Consider the following 19,031-nt stretch of genomic DNA (forward strand, 5'->3'; position numbering starts at 1 on the left):
TTTTTAGCCTTTAAATTCACAGGTGCTGATTTTTATCTCCTGGTCTGTGAACTTTCCCCTTAGGGACCATCTTTTGAATCAAAAGTTCATTTAGGACCAGAGGGAAAAAAATCTATTTTTTAAAAGTAAAATTGTTGCAAGTAAGCCAGAAAGGAAAGTTATCTAACCTTGTCTGAAGCACGGATCATCCATTTACTTTTCAGCAAAATGTCATGCAGATAGCATGGTCATTTATATCATTCAACAAGACACTTTAGCTGAATTAAGGTGGTGAAGTTCAGTAGAAAAAATGTCAGAAAGACCAGAATTTGAATCTCTACTGTGCCAATTCTAAAAACTGTACCAACTTTCTTACACTAGTAAAGCTTTCTATGACTTAATTTCCTCATCTATAAAATGAAGATATCGTCATTGCAAAATTATTGAGGATTTGTTCTTCACAAAGTTGTGAGGATTACATGAAATTGTATACGTGAAAGGACAAAGTACACACATAAACATGAAGTATTATTTTACTTTAAAAAATGGCTCGAAGTTGTTAATAAATTCATGGGGAAACTAGTGTCAAAAGCCTGATTTTGAATTGGGGGAGAACTTGTAGAAGGACTGGGTTGTTAGCTGAGTTTGGCCCAATGTACCCTGTCCTTTGTCTCCCCTGGTGTTGCATATTATTGAAAAAAAGATTTTTTTTTTTTTTTTGAGAGACAGGGTCTCACTATGTTGCCCAGGCTGGTCTCGAACTCCTAAGTGCAGGTCCTCCTGCCTCGGCCTCTCAAAGTGCTAGGATTACAAGCATGAGCCACCACACCCAGCCAAAAGATAGACTCTAATCGGCAAGCAGCTGGTTTCCACTGATCTCCCATTATAGCTAGACACATGGCACAAAGGAAGAAATCTTGCCTTTGGTATAAATTTTTACGTAATATGTGAATTTAAGATAAATGAAAAGTCAGGTCCTTCCTTAGAAAACTTGCACAAAAGACTGCACATCCCTTATAGCTTTCCAAAAGCCTATTTTACATTCCTACTTAGAAGTCTTATCACCACTTCACATTACACATATATCATCTTCCTCTCTCCATTACTTTTTTTCTACTTTATATCAAATAGTAACACTATTCTCTGGGCTTGTTTATCCATTCAAGCTCATTATTGTGCTGTATATTTCAAATACATGAGTACACATCACCTAATTCTTAACTATCTCAAGAAGTTATTACTCCTGATAGAATGTAGTGCCGAAATCAAAGATCATAGAGATTAATTTACTTTCAAGGTCGCAAAGCTAGTAGAATATGAAAAAAACTAGGTTTTTTAATCCAGGCCTTTAATCCAACCTTATGTTCGATGCCTATTTCCTCATTCTAACTGCTTTGGTTAACAAGAGACAATAATAAAGTTAATTTGCCTCTTGCTAAGGTCACAATTGATATTTTAAAAGGTAACAATAACCATATATTTTGCACAACTTACACTATTACAATATTCCACCAATAGAATATTGAGTGAGTGATAAGAAATATCACCAGGAAACTGGGTCAGGAAAAAAATAGTGAAAATAATGACTCCTATAATTCTGATATCTTTAAGAATGCATGTCTCAATAACCAAGCAGAAATAAACCAAGCGAGAATGCTACTCCAGTATAAACAAAGTAGGCAAATGATTGGTGTTCAGTTTTGCCAATTTTATTGAACCAATAAAATTCCTACTAATAACAATGAAATAAATTTCTGCAAGTATAAATGTGATACAGTTTAACAAAACCCATTGTTCTGTACCTATAAATAGATTTTCAAAATGTCATAAAAAGTGCAGTTATGAATTGTTAACATGTTAATACACAGTTCCTTTATTTCAGATGTGTTTGTCTTGACTCACTAACAGTTCCTTCTGCATCTGTCCAAATAATGTTACCCTCCCTCCAAAAAAAAAAAGAGTCATTAAAGCACTAGAATATTACACATAAACTGATCCATTTAGGTCAGCTTTAGTCAGAACTGTAAAATCAGCAACATAAGAAAAACAAAACCTAGTAATACATACAAAAGCTTTCATGGGTTCTAGAACCTTCTTAACTGCTGATTCATGTGGAGGGCATTAAGAGTTGAAAAGGCTTATATGGTTAACTACCTTAGACTATATCTACAGCAGGGTCTGGTTTGCCAGAACAAGTTTAAAGTGGCTGTTTATTAAGTTTGCTATTTTCAGAATTGAAACTATAAGACCGCCATTTGACACTGAAACTTGCGTGAATCCTAAATTGCATCAATTATCTATTTGATAAAAGCTTATTCTAATTTAAAACCTTATAGAGTAAGAGACTGATATATATAGCAGTCTTAAAGATCACGTCATCTGCCTTACATTAGTCCAGTCACGTGCTTCGTAAAAAAAAAAAAAAAAAAAATTACAGTAACAAAGCACAGGACTACAAAGGCAAAACATCACAGCTTCTGATTACATTGAATAAAAAGTACCAAGAAACGCAAAAGATAATTCTGTATTAATACTGATGAATTAAAGAACTATAACAGACATTTCACAGCATGCTACATATATCGCTCACAACTTAAGGATAAATGTCTAACGTTGAAAGTCAAGAAGTTGGCAATCTGATTTCATGTGCAATTCAGCTACAGTCTTAATATATACATTCATTATGTAGCTGTCCTGCAAAACCAGGATTTTTTAAAAAGAGTTTTCAAGTTCAACTTCTATTTCATAAGTTAAAAGATGCGTCCAGTTCTTCCATGACCAGGAAAGTTATTTTCAGGCTTAAAGGAGCTAATCCAAGTAGCAAGGCCATGTTCCAAGTGGACTTGACAGGGTTCTTTATAACCTTGCTGAGACTGTGTATGTGTATGTGCCTATACTAGTAGCACTGAGAAGATGCCAAACTGGCTGTGGTTTGCTTTCTATGTCTCTTATTTTGGGTTGAAAAGAGTATGGGTTGAAAAGAGTAAATGTGAAGAGAAAGAGGAAGGGGAAACTGTATTTTCTCTCCAGAGAAGACTAAATAATGCAAACGAAATATCTGCACTAGATATATAGTTTGGATCACTTTCCTTGGTGAACAAGGGTACTATTTAACTCTTTTACCTTAGAGAACCAGCGAAATTCAGAAAGCGGAAGTCTCTCAACATTACAAAGGAAACTCCTTGGCCACCCAACTAATACATTTCTTTTTTCTTTTAATCCTTCCTTATCAGACTTGGGGAGCCAGTTGAAAATGTGTAAAGATATTAATTTAAGAAAGAGATGTATAGTAAGTTTTATTCTGTAAGCTTCATAATGTATGCACTTAACTAATCAGGATTTGTGAACAATATTTTAACACTATAGGCCAGAGAGATTCTGATATTCTTTCGGTAGAAATTATACATTCATTTTTTTAAGAGGTTAACTTGAGGGGTGCAAGAAAATAGACTGTTCTAGCAAAATTTACATAACAAAAATTCTATTCATCTTATTTAGACTTACTGATGTTTGATGTTGTCCTATGAACTGTAAAATTGGGTATTTGTTCTAAAGGCTATTTTGTGGCATGCCCTGCACTATTTCAAAGATTTCCACAAGCATTCAAAAGAATCAGATACTCATTCTGTTTCCCCCCATATATATATATATATATATATATATATAAATATATTTTTCATTCTGTACTTCATGGTGGTACAGTCATAATTAGGTTAAAGCTAAAATGAACACTTCATGGCATATAATTTAATACAAACCGCCTCATTCAGTCTCCATTATTAAGTCTCATTTCTTAACTAGGACGTCAATTCATTCCTGAGCCCTGAAAGGCATTTATTGGATACTACTATCAGGTTGAGTTGTTCAAGAATGAGATGGAAAACAACCAAATACTACAAGAAATAATAATCTATACTTTCAAATGGGATGGTTCATCAGGTCAGACAACTGTGTGCAGTGTCCCATGTTAGAAACCTGACATAATTTTACATTTATCAACAACCTCAAGTGCACCTAGCTGGAGAGAAGAACTATTACATCTTCTTCCTCTTTGCATTTCCTCTTCCTTCTGGATATACCCGAAGTGCGGCTAGGAGAATAAAGACTACAAGGACAATGCATTTTCTTTTCATCCCATGGAACATTTTTTTTCCTCCCATAAGAACAGGATAGGAACAGAGGTTAGAGGCTTAGTCTAACCCAGGAAAGCCTGGTTAAACCCTTATGTACCCAATTTTGTGTTATTTTATCTGTATTATAAATCATATGGGCTTCTGTGATCCCATAGGACCATCTAAATACCCTTTGCCATATGTCATTCTATTAGAAATGTGTTTCAAGGCCCAAACACCACCAATAAAACAAATGTCTGGAACACCACCCTATTTGCATGCCAGAAATTTCCCATTCCACTGAAGGGTTACAAGTCATTCTGGATTGCTGGAGAATTTTAACTTTACATTCAAATAGCTTGGACTAACAACAGTATTCATAACCTAATACAAATCCAAGTTAGGATGGCAATTCAATCACTTTAAAATCCTGTTATATGCTAAATTCTGAACGATAGAAATAGTTCAATTTCTGTATCATGTATAAATATAAAGTTTCCTACTTTGATAGAAGGCAAAAATCTTTTATGATTTATTTAAAATATGGAAGTTGTATTACTGAACAACAGTGAGTGAATCCATGAAAAGGTTGGATACTCTGAATTTATAGGCTCTTTGGGGATGAGGTAGAGGAGAGCAAGATATTTCGGCAGCAGGGAAAAGGGTAGAACAGAATAGGGTGACACAATTTACAAGTGATACTGCATTAACATCTGGTAGAGTGTCTAGGGCAAAGGTTAGCCAAAATATAGCTGGATGGTTGAGGGATTTAGAAGGAGTTGGGATGAATCCATAGTCTCAATGAATGGAGAAAAAGTAACTCAGGAAAGTAAATGCTGGTGACTTATCAGCGGGTGGCTGGTGATGTTTGGTTTGGATTGTGAAAGCTGCTTAGACCAAGATGGGCTGAGGGAAGGGGAGGAGAGTGAGCATGTAGAGGTTGAGGCACTTGGAGGAAGAAGAAGCAGGCAGAAAAGGGTGGACTGAATGCAGACAGGACCTCCCACATGGGAAATATTTTCTCTAGATTAGGTGTACGGTGCTGAAGGCAGCCACACTCTCAGCACTATGTTCCTCGTATTCTTTGAAAACTCTTCCTTCCTCATAGGGCTCTGCCTTGACATATACCTCTACCTCTCTTACCCATTTCACCCCAGCTATTTTTGTTCTAGGTCTCACCTGGGCAGATTCTAGGTCTGTTAACTAAGCCAAATTAGCATTGAAATAAGCTCCACATACAGTGGGCATATAAGTTCTGTTGACTGAGATAAATACATTCATGTTACAGTACTGCTTTGAAGAAAGACTATTTAATTTGATTCTCAGTCTCCAGAGGGATATAACAGGGAAACACAGTTTATGTTGACGGCCACCTAGAATAGATTCTGATTACATAAATTAGGTAACTTAAAACTCAATCTGAGCAGAGGAGCCACGACTTTCAGTCTGCTGTTGAATTGTGCTACTAAGCAAATGTGATATACTATTTACATAACATTATTGTTATGTACTGTTTACTCCATGTAAGACCATCTCTTTGCATAAAAGCAGTCCTATTAAAGAGAAGAATTTAAGGTCTTGCTTTCCAGAGAAATGATTTAGAATTGTCTTTAAAATGCAACCTAAAACACCTTATTTTGCTAACACAGTGCAAATCATTTTTATAATATGCACTGAAATTTATTTTTTCCATGAGGAATTGTCCTTAGAGTTCAAAAGAATCTTACCATCATATAGGCATGCACCCTCCCTCCACTAAAAATGGTGTACTATTTTAAGTACAGATCTTTGTTTGTTGATCATTTTATTTTGCTGTGGCACAGAAATCTAAGATTTTGGATTTTAAAAAAAACTTCATAAGGGGGAAAAGGAAAAAGTTGCTCTGGAATAATAATTAGCTTTTAGAAGCATTTAAAATCTTTAGGAGACGTTATAACAATTAAATAGGAGCTCTGGTTCAAATTTTATAGGATTCTTTTATAAAACTTATATTGAGTTTTCTGTTGTAAAAACAGCCCTGTGTTTCTCTGCCATTATTTGGGCTTACAACCATAATTAGAGGCCAAGGCTATGCCCCAGATTCCATGTTAGCCATCTTTTATTTTAAAAATACCCCAAATGGGACAAATTCATACTGGGACTGAGACAATGTACTTAGTTCAAAAAGGTGAAGGAGGTAATAAGCTGTCTCAAAAGCCTCTTTTCCCCTAATAGTCATATATCCACCTGAGGAAGCCTCATCCGAAGAAGCCAGTGAGGCACCTGCCTGGCTACTCCCATAGTCAGGTGGGTTAAAGAACAGATTATTTTCAGGTGGGAGAGTATCTCAATATTTCTTAAGGTGATCTGAGAAATTATAAATTACCATTGAAGCTGGAAATCTTGAAATTCCAAAGTAAATAGACATTATTCAAGCATACACATCAGTGGACTATGAAGACTAATTTTAACATAATAAGCAAAGAATTAAAGAATTCACATTCACATGTGCTTTTCTCACGTACACTCGCACATTTAAGTTTGGCACAATGTGAGCGCAAGGTGTAGATCAGCATATTGCATAATCACGTCATTATACCAATTGAACCAGATATCTCTTTTAAAAATATCACATTTTAATATAAAAAGCTATACTATAAATTACTAAATAGTAAATTCAATACTCTGAAAAAATACCACCCTGGAAAACCGCATCAGAATTTCAAGTTTGCATTGGATAAAGAGAGTTAACAGCAAACTCGTCGTAAAATGGTATTCACAACCTGAAATGCTGTGCATGCTGCGTATTAGTAGGTGCTTTAGCACCTGCAGAAGTCAATTTTTCTAGGCTGGTTCACTGAGGTTCATAAATATATGGTGTTGTTTTTGTTTATAGTTCCAAGTCAACTTATTTTCCTATTGATAAGATAGATCAATGCTGAGCTAAAAAGAAACTTTGCAAGGAAAGAGATCTATTAAAGGCACTAATATTTCCATAGCCTAAACTCCAACTACTTACATTTCCAGGGAAAAAAATAAACACAAACTAAGTGGCCATTTTAGTTACTTAAACCTTGTTTCCCCTTTTGGTCTAAAGCTCATATGGTGTTCTGTGAGAATTTCTCCTCCTTTTCAATACATACAAATCATTTTTTATCCTGTTATACAGTTCACCTGCACAAAAATATAGGGCTATTAATTGAAAGCATCTAGTAAAAAAACAAATTCAAGAATAAATGACATCCTCAACTTGAAAGTTGTGAAGTTAGGTAAGTCAAATGGACATTTATGTTGCCATTTGTGTTTTGCCATTCTCCTAAATATTTTCTTTGTATTACATATCTACATAATGTAATATTGAATAAAAGTTAACATATGGCATATGCAATAAAACAGACGAGATATGGCACAAGTTCTCTGAATAATCTCTTTAAATAAACCACCCTGTCTTTAAAAATATTAGTAATTTTTTCCTCACATGGAAGATTTCAAACAGGATCCTGGAATCCAAAAATGCAGAACTACCTTATGTTAATAAGTATACAGTCATATTTGTTTTCCTATCTGGAACAAAATCTAAAAGAAAGCAACCCAATATATTGTACCAGAAGAGGATGATAAATGGAAGAGGAAAATGATTTCATGAAACACTAGTTCACGATTCTTTCACAAAAGAAAAGTTAAATCTTATATCACAAGTAAGTCTAAAATGAAATATTTGCGGGAACTCTATCAGAAAATTTTATCTATATTATTTACTATGAAAAATGGATAAGTTTTCAAAAATTAGCATGTATGTGTACAATTCAAGTCACCCTTAACTAACCAAAAAGTGTTTAAAAAGCAGTGCAGTTGTGTCCTACTGGATAGTTGTAAGCATCTCTTTAGGCACTTCACTGGTTCGTTGACATAATACAAATTAAAGCTATAAACACATAATGTTGTGCTCTCTGAAGATAGTCTAATCAAGCAACGTAAACCAATGCAAAAATGTGACTTTTTGGCCGCTTATTCCTCCCCTATGACTTAATAACGTTTTTAAACCAGTTGTCCAAGGAGATTTTTCTGGGGAAGGGAATGCTTTGGCATTATGAAAGGAACATTGTTCAATCCCAGAAAGGTAAAACTGAAAAAAGCCTGTGCAATAAAGAAATTTGAAAAAAATTTCTTTATGGCTCTGTTTAAAAGGACACTTTTGCAGTGATATGACGGGGGAAAGTTTAGTTGAGTATTTTTTGAACATATTGCACTGTTTTTGTAGTTCAATCACATTAATGCATAGAAACACAATTTTTACCTTTGAATAATAAACTGTCTAACCTATTATAAGAACAAAAGTCATGGAAAATAATTTCTAAAAGCCTAACAGGAAAAATAGGCATATTAACCTTCCTTTGCTTAACGAAATATAGAAAAAAACTATGAGAAAGGAAAAATGTGCAAAGAAAATTTTTGGTCAGTCTTGTGTGGGTACAGGTTTATATGTGCCAACTAAATGAACTGTAAGCAGCACTGTGAGCACTGACTATTTAAGGTGACTGAGGATTACTGTCAGTGATAGGATTGTGTATAATTCCACTTATAATATATACATCTGATATGGAAAACTGAAACTTCCATTTTAGAAGAGAATGAAAATAGCTGAATTTGGCATTTCAGTAGCATGCTATAGAATTCATCATGATTAATTTCACATTAAATTATGGGCAATAGCTGTATCACATTTCATGTTATCGCCAATAGCAGTAAAACAACAATAAATGAACAAACAAACAAAAAAAAAAACAGTGCCTGACAAATAATCTCCTGGGGACACAAATATGTGTCCAGTGAGCAGCTTGGTTCAACAGCGCATGCTTTTCCTCCACCAGATTTAGGACACAACATTAAAATTTTAGAATGGCCAGAGAGGTCACTCTTTGCTGAATTCCAATATCTGAAAAACAATTGCTTGAGCAGATTGTAAGCACTTGTCCTTATTCTTAAAAAAAAAGGGCGGGGTGGGGGGAGAAAAAATACACATACACACAACCCAAAAGCGCTGAAGTTAAGCATTAATACGCCAGATTCATGATTTATGATCAGTATCCAAAACTCCAACTATAAACAATGCAAAGTAGTGCTCCTCAGTATTATTTTTGCAATTGTTAGTAATGTTAAGCATCAAGGAAAATAAAACACATCATTGCACATTACAGCCGCAAAAAACAAAAACAAAAAACAAACGGCTAAACTTTGACACTAGAGAACTGAATAATTTTTGATGCTATATCACAAATAGCTTCGATGTTTATCTTATGTGAAAGGTCTTTACACATGTATGACATTTTCCTTGGGTGATACTTCAGGTCAAATGCCGAGTTATGGCACGAAGAGCATAAAGAAGTTCAGCTTGCATTCGTGCTTCCATTAAAAGTAGATTGACATGAACCTAGAAGTGAAAATGTTATCAGTTTAGTAACCATTATAAACACCTAGAAAATCTTATTAGACATTCACAAAGGTTTTTTTATGTGTATATAAGCAATATACACACACACACCTAGGCATATTTATCCATGTTCATGATGCCACGCTCAAACCTGTGTCTAATGGCTCTGCAAGCAGTAAAAATAACCCATAAAATCTAAAAAATTCTGATAACTTTATTAAAGTTGTTATTTTTGTAAAGTCAATCTGTTGGGTTATAAAATAAAACTAATTTTTATAAATTATAATTTTCCTACAAATTACATTTCTTTCTAGTTATAAAATTTTACATGGCTAAAAATCAGCCATCATTTTTTTTTTAACAGTTTATGCTTATCCTGTGAAAAGCTTTAAAAAATTTTTCCTAGTATTTACTTAAAAGATACTAAAGTGAAAATCTGATGTTTAAAGTTTCTGATTAGTGTTTGATACTTGTTAGACATACATAGTTTCCCTAGAGTCTTTCAGATAAAACTCTGCAGAACATTTCTTTTGGGGTTACATCTCTGCTGATAAGTTAAAATGGGTATCCACAGGTTTTCAAAATTTACTACAAAAATATGTTTTAATATTATATTCTTTTGATATATTTATACCAGTTGGATATGTGGTTGGATATATTCTCCTGAAGAGTAAAGAGAATTTCTAGATACAATCTAGAAAAGGAAGAAAATCTAGAGCAAACATATAAATATGGGATAAAGACCCATCAAGGGGAAATGCTGGATGTAAAATGGGTATTTACCTGATGTGAGTGGCTCTAAGACTTCAAAAAATCTGTTAGGTACTGAAGCCATAACATTCTCTGCTAAGATCATACAGTTTATTAGTGAATGTTTCCTAAAAATATTTTCTTACTCTCAAGCTTAGAAACTGTTGTATAAAGGAGATTCTTGAACTTAAAGGTTAAAAGTCCTAGGACTTAAGGCCAGCTCTTATACTATGATGTTGATAAAGATCCTTAACATTTATTAGGTTTTCTAACTTAATGTTTCCTATATATTTCTTTCAAATAAATATTTTTATGTAACAGTATATTTGGCTCAAAGGTCCTGAATTATACTGTCAAAACACTAAATTACCAAGTTTGGGTAAAAATCTATTCTTTTTTTTTTTTTCGAGAGATGAAGTCTTGTTCTGTTGCCCAGGCTGGAGTGCAGTGGAGTGATCTCGGCTCATTGCAACCTCTGCCTCCTGGGTTCAAGCGATTCTCCTGCCTCAGATTCCCAAGTAGCTGGGACAACAGGCATACGCAACCATGCCCAGCTAATTTTTGTATTTTTTAGTAGAAATGGGGTTTCACTACATGTTGGCCTGGCTAGTTTCGAACTCCTGACCTCAGGTGATCCCCCCCACCTAGGCCTCCCAAAGTGCTAGGATTACAGGCGGGAGCCACTGCACCCAGCCACTATCTGGGTTTTTAAAATATTTTTTTAATTCAGATTTATTGAATAGTAACCCAATTTTGGTTATATGCTTTGTTCAATACAGCGTATAAAAGTTTATCGTAAGCCTTAGAAATACTAGATCTAAGTACTGATATCTTCAAAGTACATTTGGAAAACTGTCTACAGTTCTAACTATTAATAAAAATCAGACATACTGAAATGTTGTATTAGGTGTAATTGTATTTTGGCCCAGAAGGCACATCCATTTCGAGATTCTTTAACCACTAAAGTTAACCTATTAAGACAACGGTTTCTGCTGGGCACAGTGGCTCCTGCCTGTAATCCCAGCACTTTGGGAAGCTGAGGTGGGCAGATCACCTGAGGTCAGGAGTTTGAGACCAGTCTGACTAACATGGTGAAACCCCACCTCTACTAAAAATACAAAAATTAGCCAGGCGTGGTGGCGGGCACCTGTAATCTCAGCTACTCGGGAGGGTGAGGCAGAAGAATCACTCGAACCTGGGAAGTGGAGGTTGCAGTGAGCCGAGATCGTGCCACTGCATTCCATCCTGGCAAACAAACAAACAAAAACACCCCAGATAGCTAGATGATGCCACTTCCATGTCAATGGCTATAATTTATTAGTACTTTCATGTGTCATTTTTCATAACTATTACTTCTTGTACTGAAGAACTGTCTATGGTATAATGCTTAATACTGAAACACTTACCTTTTCTGAGTGTTTGAACTGCCGCCAGTAACTATCATACATGCGTTTTGTAGTTCTCTCAGGATAGCAGGTCACTGTCTTAATGTAAACCTTCAGGCTTCTTTCAAGTAATTGATTAACTTCTCCATAATCATAGTCATCATACCTACGAGCAATACAACAATAGCTTTATAATGACAAAATCAAAATATTTAATTTCCAAAGTTATACTAATGACATTTATTGTCTAGTAATTAAATACTAAAAGCTCGTTAATTAATTTAATCAACAAATGTTTACTGAGTACCCATTATGTGCCATGAGTACTCAGTAGTAGTAATATACTAGTGAACAAAACAGACAAAAATCCTTGGTCTCATGGAGCTTAAATTTTGTTGAAGAAAAAAGGAAAAAAAATTAAAAAGATAAACACATTGTAGTCAGATGGTGATAACTGCCATGGAGAGGAAATGGAACTTGGTCTGGGAGGAGAGGAGTTGTTATTTTAAATAGGGTGGGCAGGAAGGCTTCTCTGAAAGCCTTGATATTTGAACAAATACCAGATGGTGGTAAAGAAGCAAGTGTAAAGGACTTGAGGTAGGAGTCAAGTGTTTCAGGGAAGAGCAAGTAATCACTGAGTCCCATGCTGCCAAATAGTCAAATAAGATAACTGGGAACTGACCACTGGAAGTAGCTATATGGAGGTCACTAGCAACCTCGGTGATAGGGACAAAAGCCTGATACTGTGAATAGGTTCAAGAGAGAATGGGAGATAAGAAAATAGTGACAGTAAATATACACAATTTTGTCAGAGATTTGCTTCGCACGAAAGCAGAAAATGAGGCAGTAGCCAGACGGAAATGAAAGGTGAAACTGAAATTTTCTTTAAAGATGGGAGAAATTAAGTGTGTTTCAATGCTGATGGGAAAGATCCAAAAAGGGAGTAAAGCTGATTATGCTGGAGAGAGAAGGGAGCATTGCTAGAACTGAGATCTTTAGAAAATGAGAAATGGGATTTTGTGCATAAGTATATAGGAACATAGACAGTAATGACAGCAGAATAAATGGGCACAGATGCAGACAGGTAGGTAAATGTGGTACTGGGAACTTGTGGAATTTCTCTGTTACATTTTCAGTTAATTTTTAACCCATATAATGCTTAGTTTAATAAAAAGAGTATCTTGATGCATTTATGTAAGCTTTATTTTGTAGCATCCAACAGATATATTCACCACATTTGTTGCCTTGTATCCAATACATATTTATTGCATTTAAATTGAGTTTTATCAGTGTTTATTTTTCTTAAGTAGGTAGATATGATATATATGTGTTTTAAAATGTATTGATTCTTTGATAACATTGTCTAGCATGGTAAATGGACAAATAGCTCAGTTATTACATACAACCATAATCTATTACATGGAATATCGTGTTATTAGTCGATTTATCAGTAAATTTTGGGGTTCTTCAGCTAAAATTATAGAAAATACTTTGCTTAACAGATTAAATTCTAATTATCATGAAGTCTTTCTGATATATATGTATATAGTCAAGTTGAATAATTTGTAACTGGAAAGTTTTTCTGTCTGCTAATCTATTTCCATAAAAGCCTCAAAACCACAACTCAAAAAGGCACATTCTCCAAAAAGTGCTTTCTTGATTAGACTATTCAATCTCATGTACTTACTGTCCTCTCAATGCTAATTTTCTAAATTTAGAGGTCATTAATTTATATTGGCTGATATATTTAATTTCAGTGTTATGTGACCTTATGTAAGCTTATGAAGGCACAACCTAGTATAGTTTTGTTTATACCGTAATTACCATTCCTTAAAAAATAAGTTTTAAAAAGACCAAACTAACTAAACAAACCAGAATTTATTATAGTGATCTAAAGGGACACTACACCTGTTTTTTTAAAACTCACCTGTTCTTCCAGGAAGGATTCTCAAATTTGGTCTAATTCTAGCCTATCCCCAATCATTACTGATGCTTTTTTCCCTCAGTAAATTTTTACCACTATATTTATATGCGCATCAATGTTAAGATTCATAACACTTAAAGAAAAATGCTTCTCCATAAAATGAAATTAATTTTTAAAATCAGAAGTCTACATGTAATATTTTCTTCCCAGAGTCATATACTCCCAAACAGGACAAAAATAAGACTCATGCTTGAATTTTCACTTAGAAATGTAAAAAACTGTCTCTGCAATGAACATACCTGATTCCAAACATACAGTGAACGTAGTTAAATAAAGCTCTGCGCAGCATGGTCGTGTCAACATCCTCATGGGTGGCCATAGTGTTATATGTGAGATTGTAGACCATCCGAAACTTTTCATCAAGAAGATGTCCAATGTCAGAATAAAGTCTGTTCACCAGGGAGAACCCATGATTTTCCCAGGTATAGTCCTAGAAGAATAAAATGTATTTAATTACAAAGTGGGCACTTTCCATCTAAATTCTATGTATTTATTAAATATAACTAATGAAGCAAGTAAGCGAGGCTATTTCTAATTTAGCTCTAGGTTTTTATCTTTACTAAGGCTTTACCAATAACCCTTCACATCAGTTAGTAGATCAGAGTGTCTGGATGTTTCTTCATGGGGTATGGGATTTGCCATGTTAGTGATGAACTCTGGTCATCTCCTACACTCAGGTACTACGCACACTATCCTTTTATCTGGAAGGGCCCCAGGAGATGTTGGAATATTCCCATGTGAACAAACCTACCCAGTGACATGGACAGTTAGCAGATCATCTAAAATAACCATGAATGAGTCTGTCATAATTCCATCTCATACCCTCTTTAGGAGTCATATCACTGCTGTGGCTATTTCCTAGGGGTGAATATTAGAGTAGCCCTTAAGCCCATGACTACTGGTATACGATTTTATTCCAAGAAAAAGTGATGTCACTTGTTTTCCTCTCTGTTCCCCCTCAAAAAAATGGTATAAACATTATGCAAATACCACGTAATAATCGAAGTAAATGAATAAAGCAGACCGTTTCCTTTTGTCTTCTTAGGGAGAAAAATGTTGAAATAATTATCCATCTATTGGGAACTCCAATTAGATTAGGCTGAAACTAGGTTAAATACAAAGATTTCTAGATTCTATCAAAAATTGTTTAGTGCCAATTTTTAAAATTTAAACACTTAACGGTTAAAATGACAGTATGTTCTAGTTTCTCTGAATTAAAGACATATTATACCTGAGCTCGGAATGTTGGCAAATGCTCTTCTCCTCGTCTGGCAAAGTCTTCATACCCAAAACCAGGGTCTTCAATATATCGAGAGACATCAGATGTTATAATCATGTCATCCTCAAAATCTAAGGACAATAATGAACAATCTAGTGTTAAGGATACTGTACGTGGTTATGACAATAAAACGGAACTCCATTTTCTTCCACTTTTTAGCTTATCCATGGATTTCTAAAGTGAAAACATGGATTCTGTGACTTAAATTTATATAAAATATCTACTGCTAAAGTTTTAAATATAATTTCATTACCAAATACTGGCAATCTTACCATTTAACTAGTTTTCCTAACTGTTAGTTTGACTAACTGAAATATCTAAACAGTAGTAGCAAAGGATCAATATGCTAGTTTTACTAATTTAGGAATGGAAGATAGCATAGGCCTGTAAGTATAAAGCTTAACCAATTTTTTTTTTTTTTTTTTTTTTTTTTTTTGAGACAGAATCTTGCTCTGTCGCCCTGGCTGGAGTGCAGTGGCGCGATCTTAGCTCACTGCAACCTCTGCCTCCTGGGTTCAAGCGATTCTTCTGCCTCAGCCTCCCGAGTAGCTGGGACTACAGGTGTGTGCCACCATGCTCAGCTAATTTTTTGTATTTTTAGTAGAGACAGGGTTTTGCCATATTGGCCAGGCTGGTCTTGAACTCCTGACCTCGTGATCCACCCACCTTGGCCTCCCGAAGTGCAGCTTAACCATTCTTTTGGTTTTGTTTTTATCTCTCCAGGGGATGAAGTGGGATGAGAGGAAGGAGACGAGATGAAGGTGAAAGACCACTCTGAGGTCAAGATAAACTTTGTTAAAATTACATGGTGCTTCATCTGGATGTATTCACAGTAAAAATTAGTTCAATATAGTTTATTTTTAGCTTGCAAAAAAGCATATAGGGAGAAAGATCAGAAAGGACACTCAGTGGGGAGGAGAGCAGAGTTTTTGATGTCGTTATCATTATTTTAATACACTTGAGAGCTAAATAGGGGGGCTCACTTTGTGAACATTCACTGAGCTTTATGCCTAAGATATGTGCACTTTTCTATGCATATGAAAACAAAAAGTATACAACATATGGAGTAAACAATGTCCTAATGAGACTGTGACTAGAATATTACCAAAGCGGCATTCAGGAAGATAGCAAGGCAATAATAATATTTTAAGAAAACTGATTTCTGCATACTTGATGACATTAACAATTTACCACTGAAAAAGTTTAAATATCCAATGCATATTAATTTATGGAAAATAATTCTATCTCACTTTTTATTTTAGGTTGGTCTGTCTTTACTATTTTTTCTGATTTTAACCATTAAAAGGGAATGAACAAGCTTCATTTACTAGCTTCTAGTCTAGAAAATGAACATATATTTCTCAAAATAAAAGAACAAACTAGCTATTTCCCTGAAAGGAACAATATTTTCATTATAAGTATTTTAGTATTAAATGTCATATTTCATAAATAATAAATAGTAGAACAGTATTGTGGCATAATAAAAGACAAACTATAATTCTTAACTGAAAATTTTTGAGAGACTTAAAAAACAAGTGTAATTATGTTAATTCTTCCAAAAGAAAGACCTGGTAGTAATACTTCATTATCTTTAATCTTTGCTATTGCATGAACATCCTAACATTAAGTATTCTTTTCTCACAAGTTTTCAGCTGTCTTTAGGTCACTGCTGTGGACTAACTGGGTGCTTGATAATGGCAGGAAAGATTAAGTGCTCTGGTTACCCAATTTCAGATAAATCTTATTAAAATTCTTAACAAACTTCATTCATATAAAGAAAAGAGACAGTGTTTACTGAGTACTTACCATATACCAAGTACTATACTACACACTTACTATTTTTTGTTTCATTAATACAGGAAGAAATATCCATTTAAGAAATAAATTAACTGTATCTTACTAACACCATTGTCAGTACTGTGTCAGGAAGAAATACAATGTGTAGATGTTTAAGTATAAGATGATGTGAAAAACTTCTAAACATTAAATGCTTAAATTGATCTGAAGTTTTTAAGTGATTTTTCAGTCCTGTGAAGAGAATTTTCAGGCTTATCCCCAGCCCAATCCCATAACCACTTTATTTTCTCCTTGTCCTCCAGCACTCTATTCAGGTCAACAGAAACCCTTTTAAAGTGGCATTTTCAATGCATTATCTCTTAACATTTACAAACCAGCTTATACTTTCCTTAATTCAGTTCATTACATAATAATATAAATGAAGCAAAATTATAAAATGTAGTAGCAATCACTGAGGCTGCTATGAAAGGTAGTTTTATAGGTTGCAAAGTTTATGGTTTGCAAAGTAAAATAAAGCCAAAAACGGTAAGTAATAACTAAACTTGATAAAACAGTGTCTCTCTAGATGTGATTTTTCCTTTGACACTGCACAACCAAATGGTTTCATTTGGCAAATATTGATACTGGAGTTGACTATTACCATAGTTGGTTCTTTAGTTTTTGTTTTGCTCATATACATTTTCAAGTTGTATGACTTTTAGACATTTTAAAATAAACAGTAAAAAGTAAGTAGTCAGCCAAATAAGAGAAGTGATCCTAGGAAAAATCTCTATGCATTAATTTTTAACTTAGGAGTCAATTAACACCTGTTTCCTAGACAATTTTTATTCACAGAAAGAAATGTACAAAGGTCCCTCAATCCACAAATACTTTTTTCCTAAATTTATCTTAAGAAGTTAAAATTAGCATTCTGATTATTAAATCTACAACTCTAGCTTTAATTCTATCTAAACAAATATTTCAAAGTCTGTACTCAAAAGGAATATTATTTTGTTCATTATCTGCATTATTTTGCCCCTAAGAAGTAGTTACTGACATAATACGGGAAACATTCTGTTGCAGTAATGGAATGCCTAACTGAAAAAACAAAAAACAGTAAAAGCTAGTTAACCCAGTTACCAAGCTACAGAATATGACCCCTGTAGAATACTTTAAACATTTATTTTCTTCAAAAGACTTGAAAAACTATTCTTAGAATCCTTACATAGAATCTGGAATACTTTATAACGCTGGTCAAACCAAGACTTTTTTAATACCAAAAAAAACCCTTTTTATTTCTATTTTAAAACATGGTAAGTCTACACAAATGACTCAATTAGCTATTGTACTGAGTCTTTTTTCTACATTTTATTTGTGCAGCCAGCAAATTTGGTACTGGCAATGATTAAGAGTGAAATATGTATTTTTATATATATGTGTGTATATATGTAAATATATATGTATGTGGAGGGGTATCTGTATGTATACTGACATTATTTCCTTGAAATAGCCTCTTCTATTAAAATTAGAACATAATTTTTGGCTAAGGTCCAAGACTTGCTAGTCAAAATTCACTTTTGAAGGCTGTAGTCCCAGCTTAAAGTTCCAAGAAGGTAGAGACTGAAATCCAAAGTATATTTTTAATATTTCAAAAGACCTAAGAGAAATAAAACACTGATATTTTTCAAGCTTTAGTGATCTTAATGAAGCTCTTAAAAATTAATTTCTGAAAACACAAAGATATTACTAACTTTAATATAAATGTTTACATTTTTAGACATTAGTTTACCTAGAAGGTTCATCATAGAGTCATTATTTTCCTTCACCCTCACCTGTTCTCTCTGGATGAATTTTATAATCAACTTTTAATGTCTGTTCCCAGTTATATGCTGATAACTTCTAAAATTTTGCCTTGACCTTAAAGCCCTCTCCTGATTTCCCATCTCTTCTACCCTTTGTATTCCAAGAGTGGTTTGCATACTAGCAGCACTGGCATTACTTGGAGGCTTGATAGAAATGTGGCCTCTCAGGCCCTACCCTAAACTGACTGATTCAACTTCTGCATCTCAACAAGATTCCCCAAGTGACTCATGAACACTGAAGTTTGAGAAGTGCTGTGCAAGACATTTCCAGACTGGTTGTTTTATAGACATCTCTACTCAAAATGTCCAAAATACGGTAGGTTACATATTTCTTAAGGTTAGCAAGATCCTTACAGTAGGGACTCTACCTACCTAACCAGATTTCTCTTTCCACTACCTGTTTCATGATGTACGTCCTAACAACACAGAACCACCTGTTCTTGGACCCAGCATCCTGTTTCCTTACCATTGTGCCTTTGCTTGGGCCTGGATGC

At 34.3% G+C, this 19,031-nt stretch overlaps 1 protein-coding gene across 9 annotated transcripts in view; it reads right to left on the reverse strand.

Annotated features, from left to right (window-relative positions):
• Positions 1-1,666: 1,666 nt before the first annotated feature.
• SESN3 (sestrin 3) overlaps positions 1,667-19,031 on the reverse strand; it is a 66,550-nt gene continuing 49,185 nt past the window's right edge. For 8 of the 9 annotated variants that reach the window (XM_055356112.2, XM_063693468.1, XM_063693471.1 and 5 more), the window contains 5 exons: positions 15,566-15,673; positions 14,852-14,970; positions 13,860-14,050; positions 11,658-11,802; positions 1,667-9,501 (listed from right to left, as the gene is read on the reverse strand). In XM_055356112.2, the coding sequence (XP_055212087.1) occupies positions 9,415-9,501; positions 11,658-11,802; positions 13,860-14,050; positions 14,852-14,970; positions 15,566-15,673 (650 nt within the window). In that variant the 3' untranslated portion in view covers positions 1,667-9,414. The remainder of the gene's footprint in view (positions 9,502-11,657; positions 11,803-13,859; positions 14,051-14,851; positions 14,971-15,565; positions 15,674-19,031) is intronic. The other variant, XM_004051993.5, reaches the window with a different exon arrangement.

Source organism: Gorilla gorilla, chromosome 9 (assembly GCF_029281585.2).
Source record: "Gorilla gorilla gorilla isolate KB3781 chromosome 9, NHGRI_mGorGor1-v2.1_pri, whole genome shotgun sequence".
Lineage (NCBI taxonomy): Eukaryota > Metazoa > Chordata > Mammalia > Primates > Hominidae > Gorilla > Gorilla gorilla.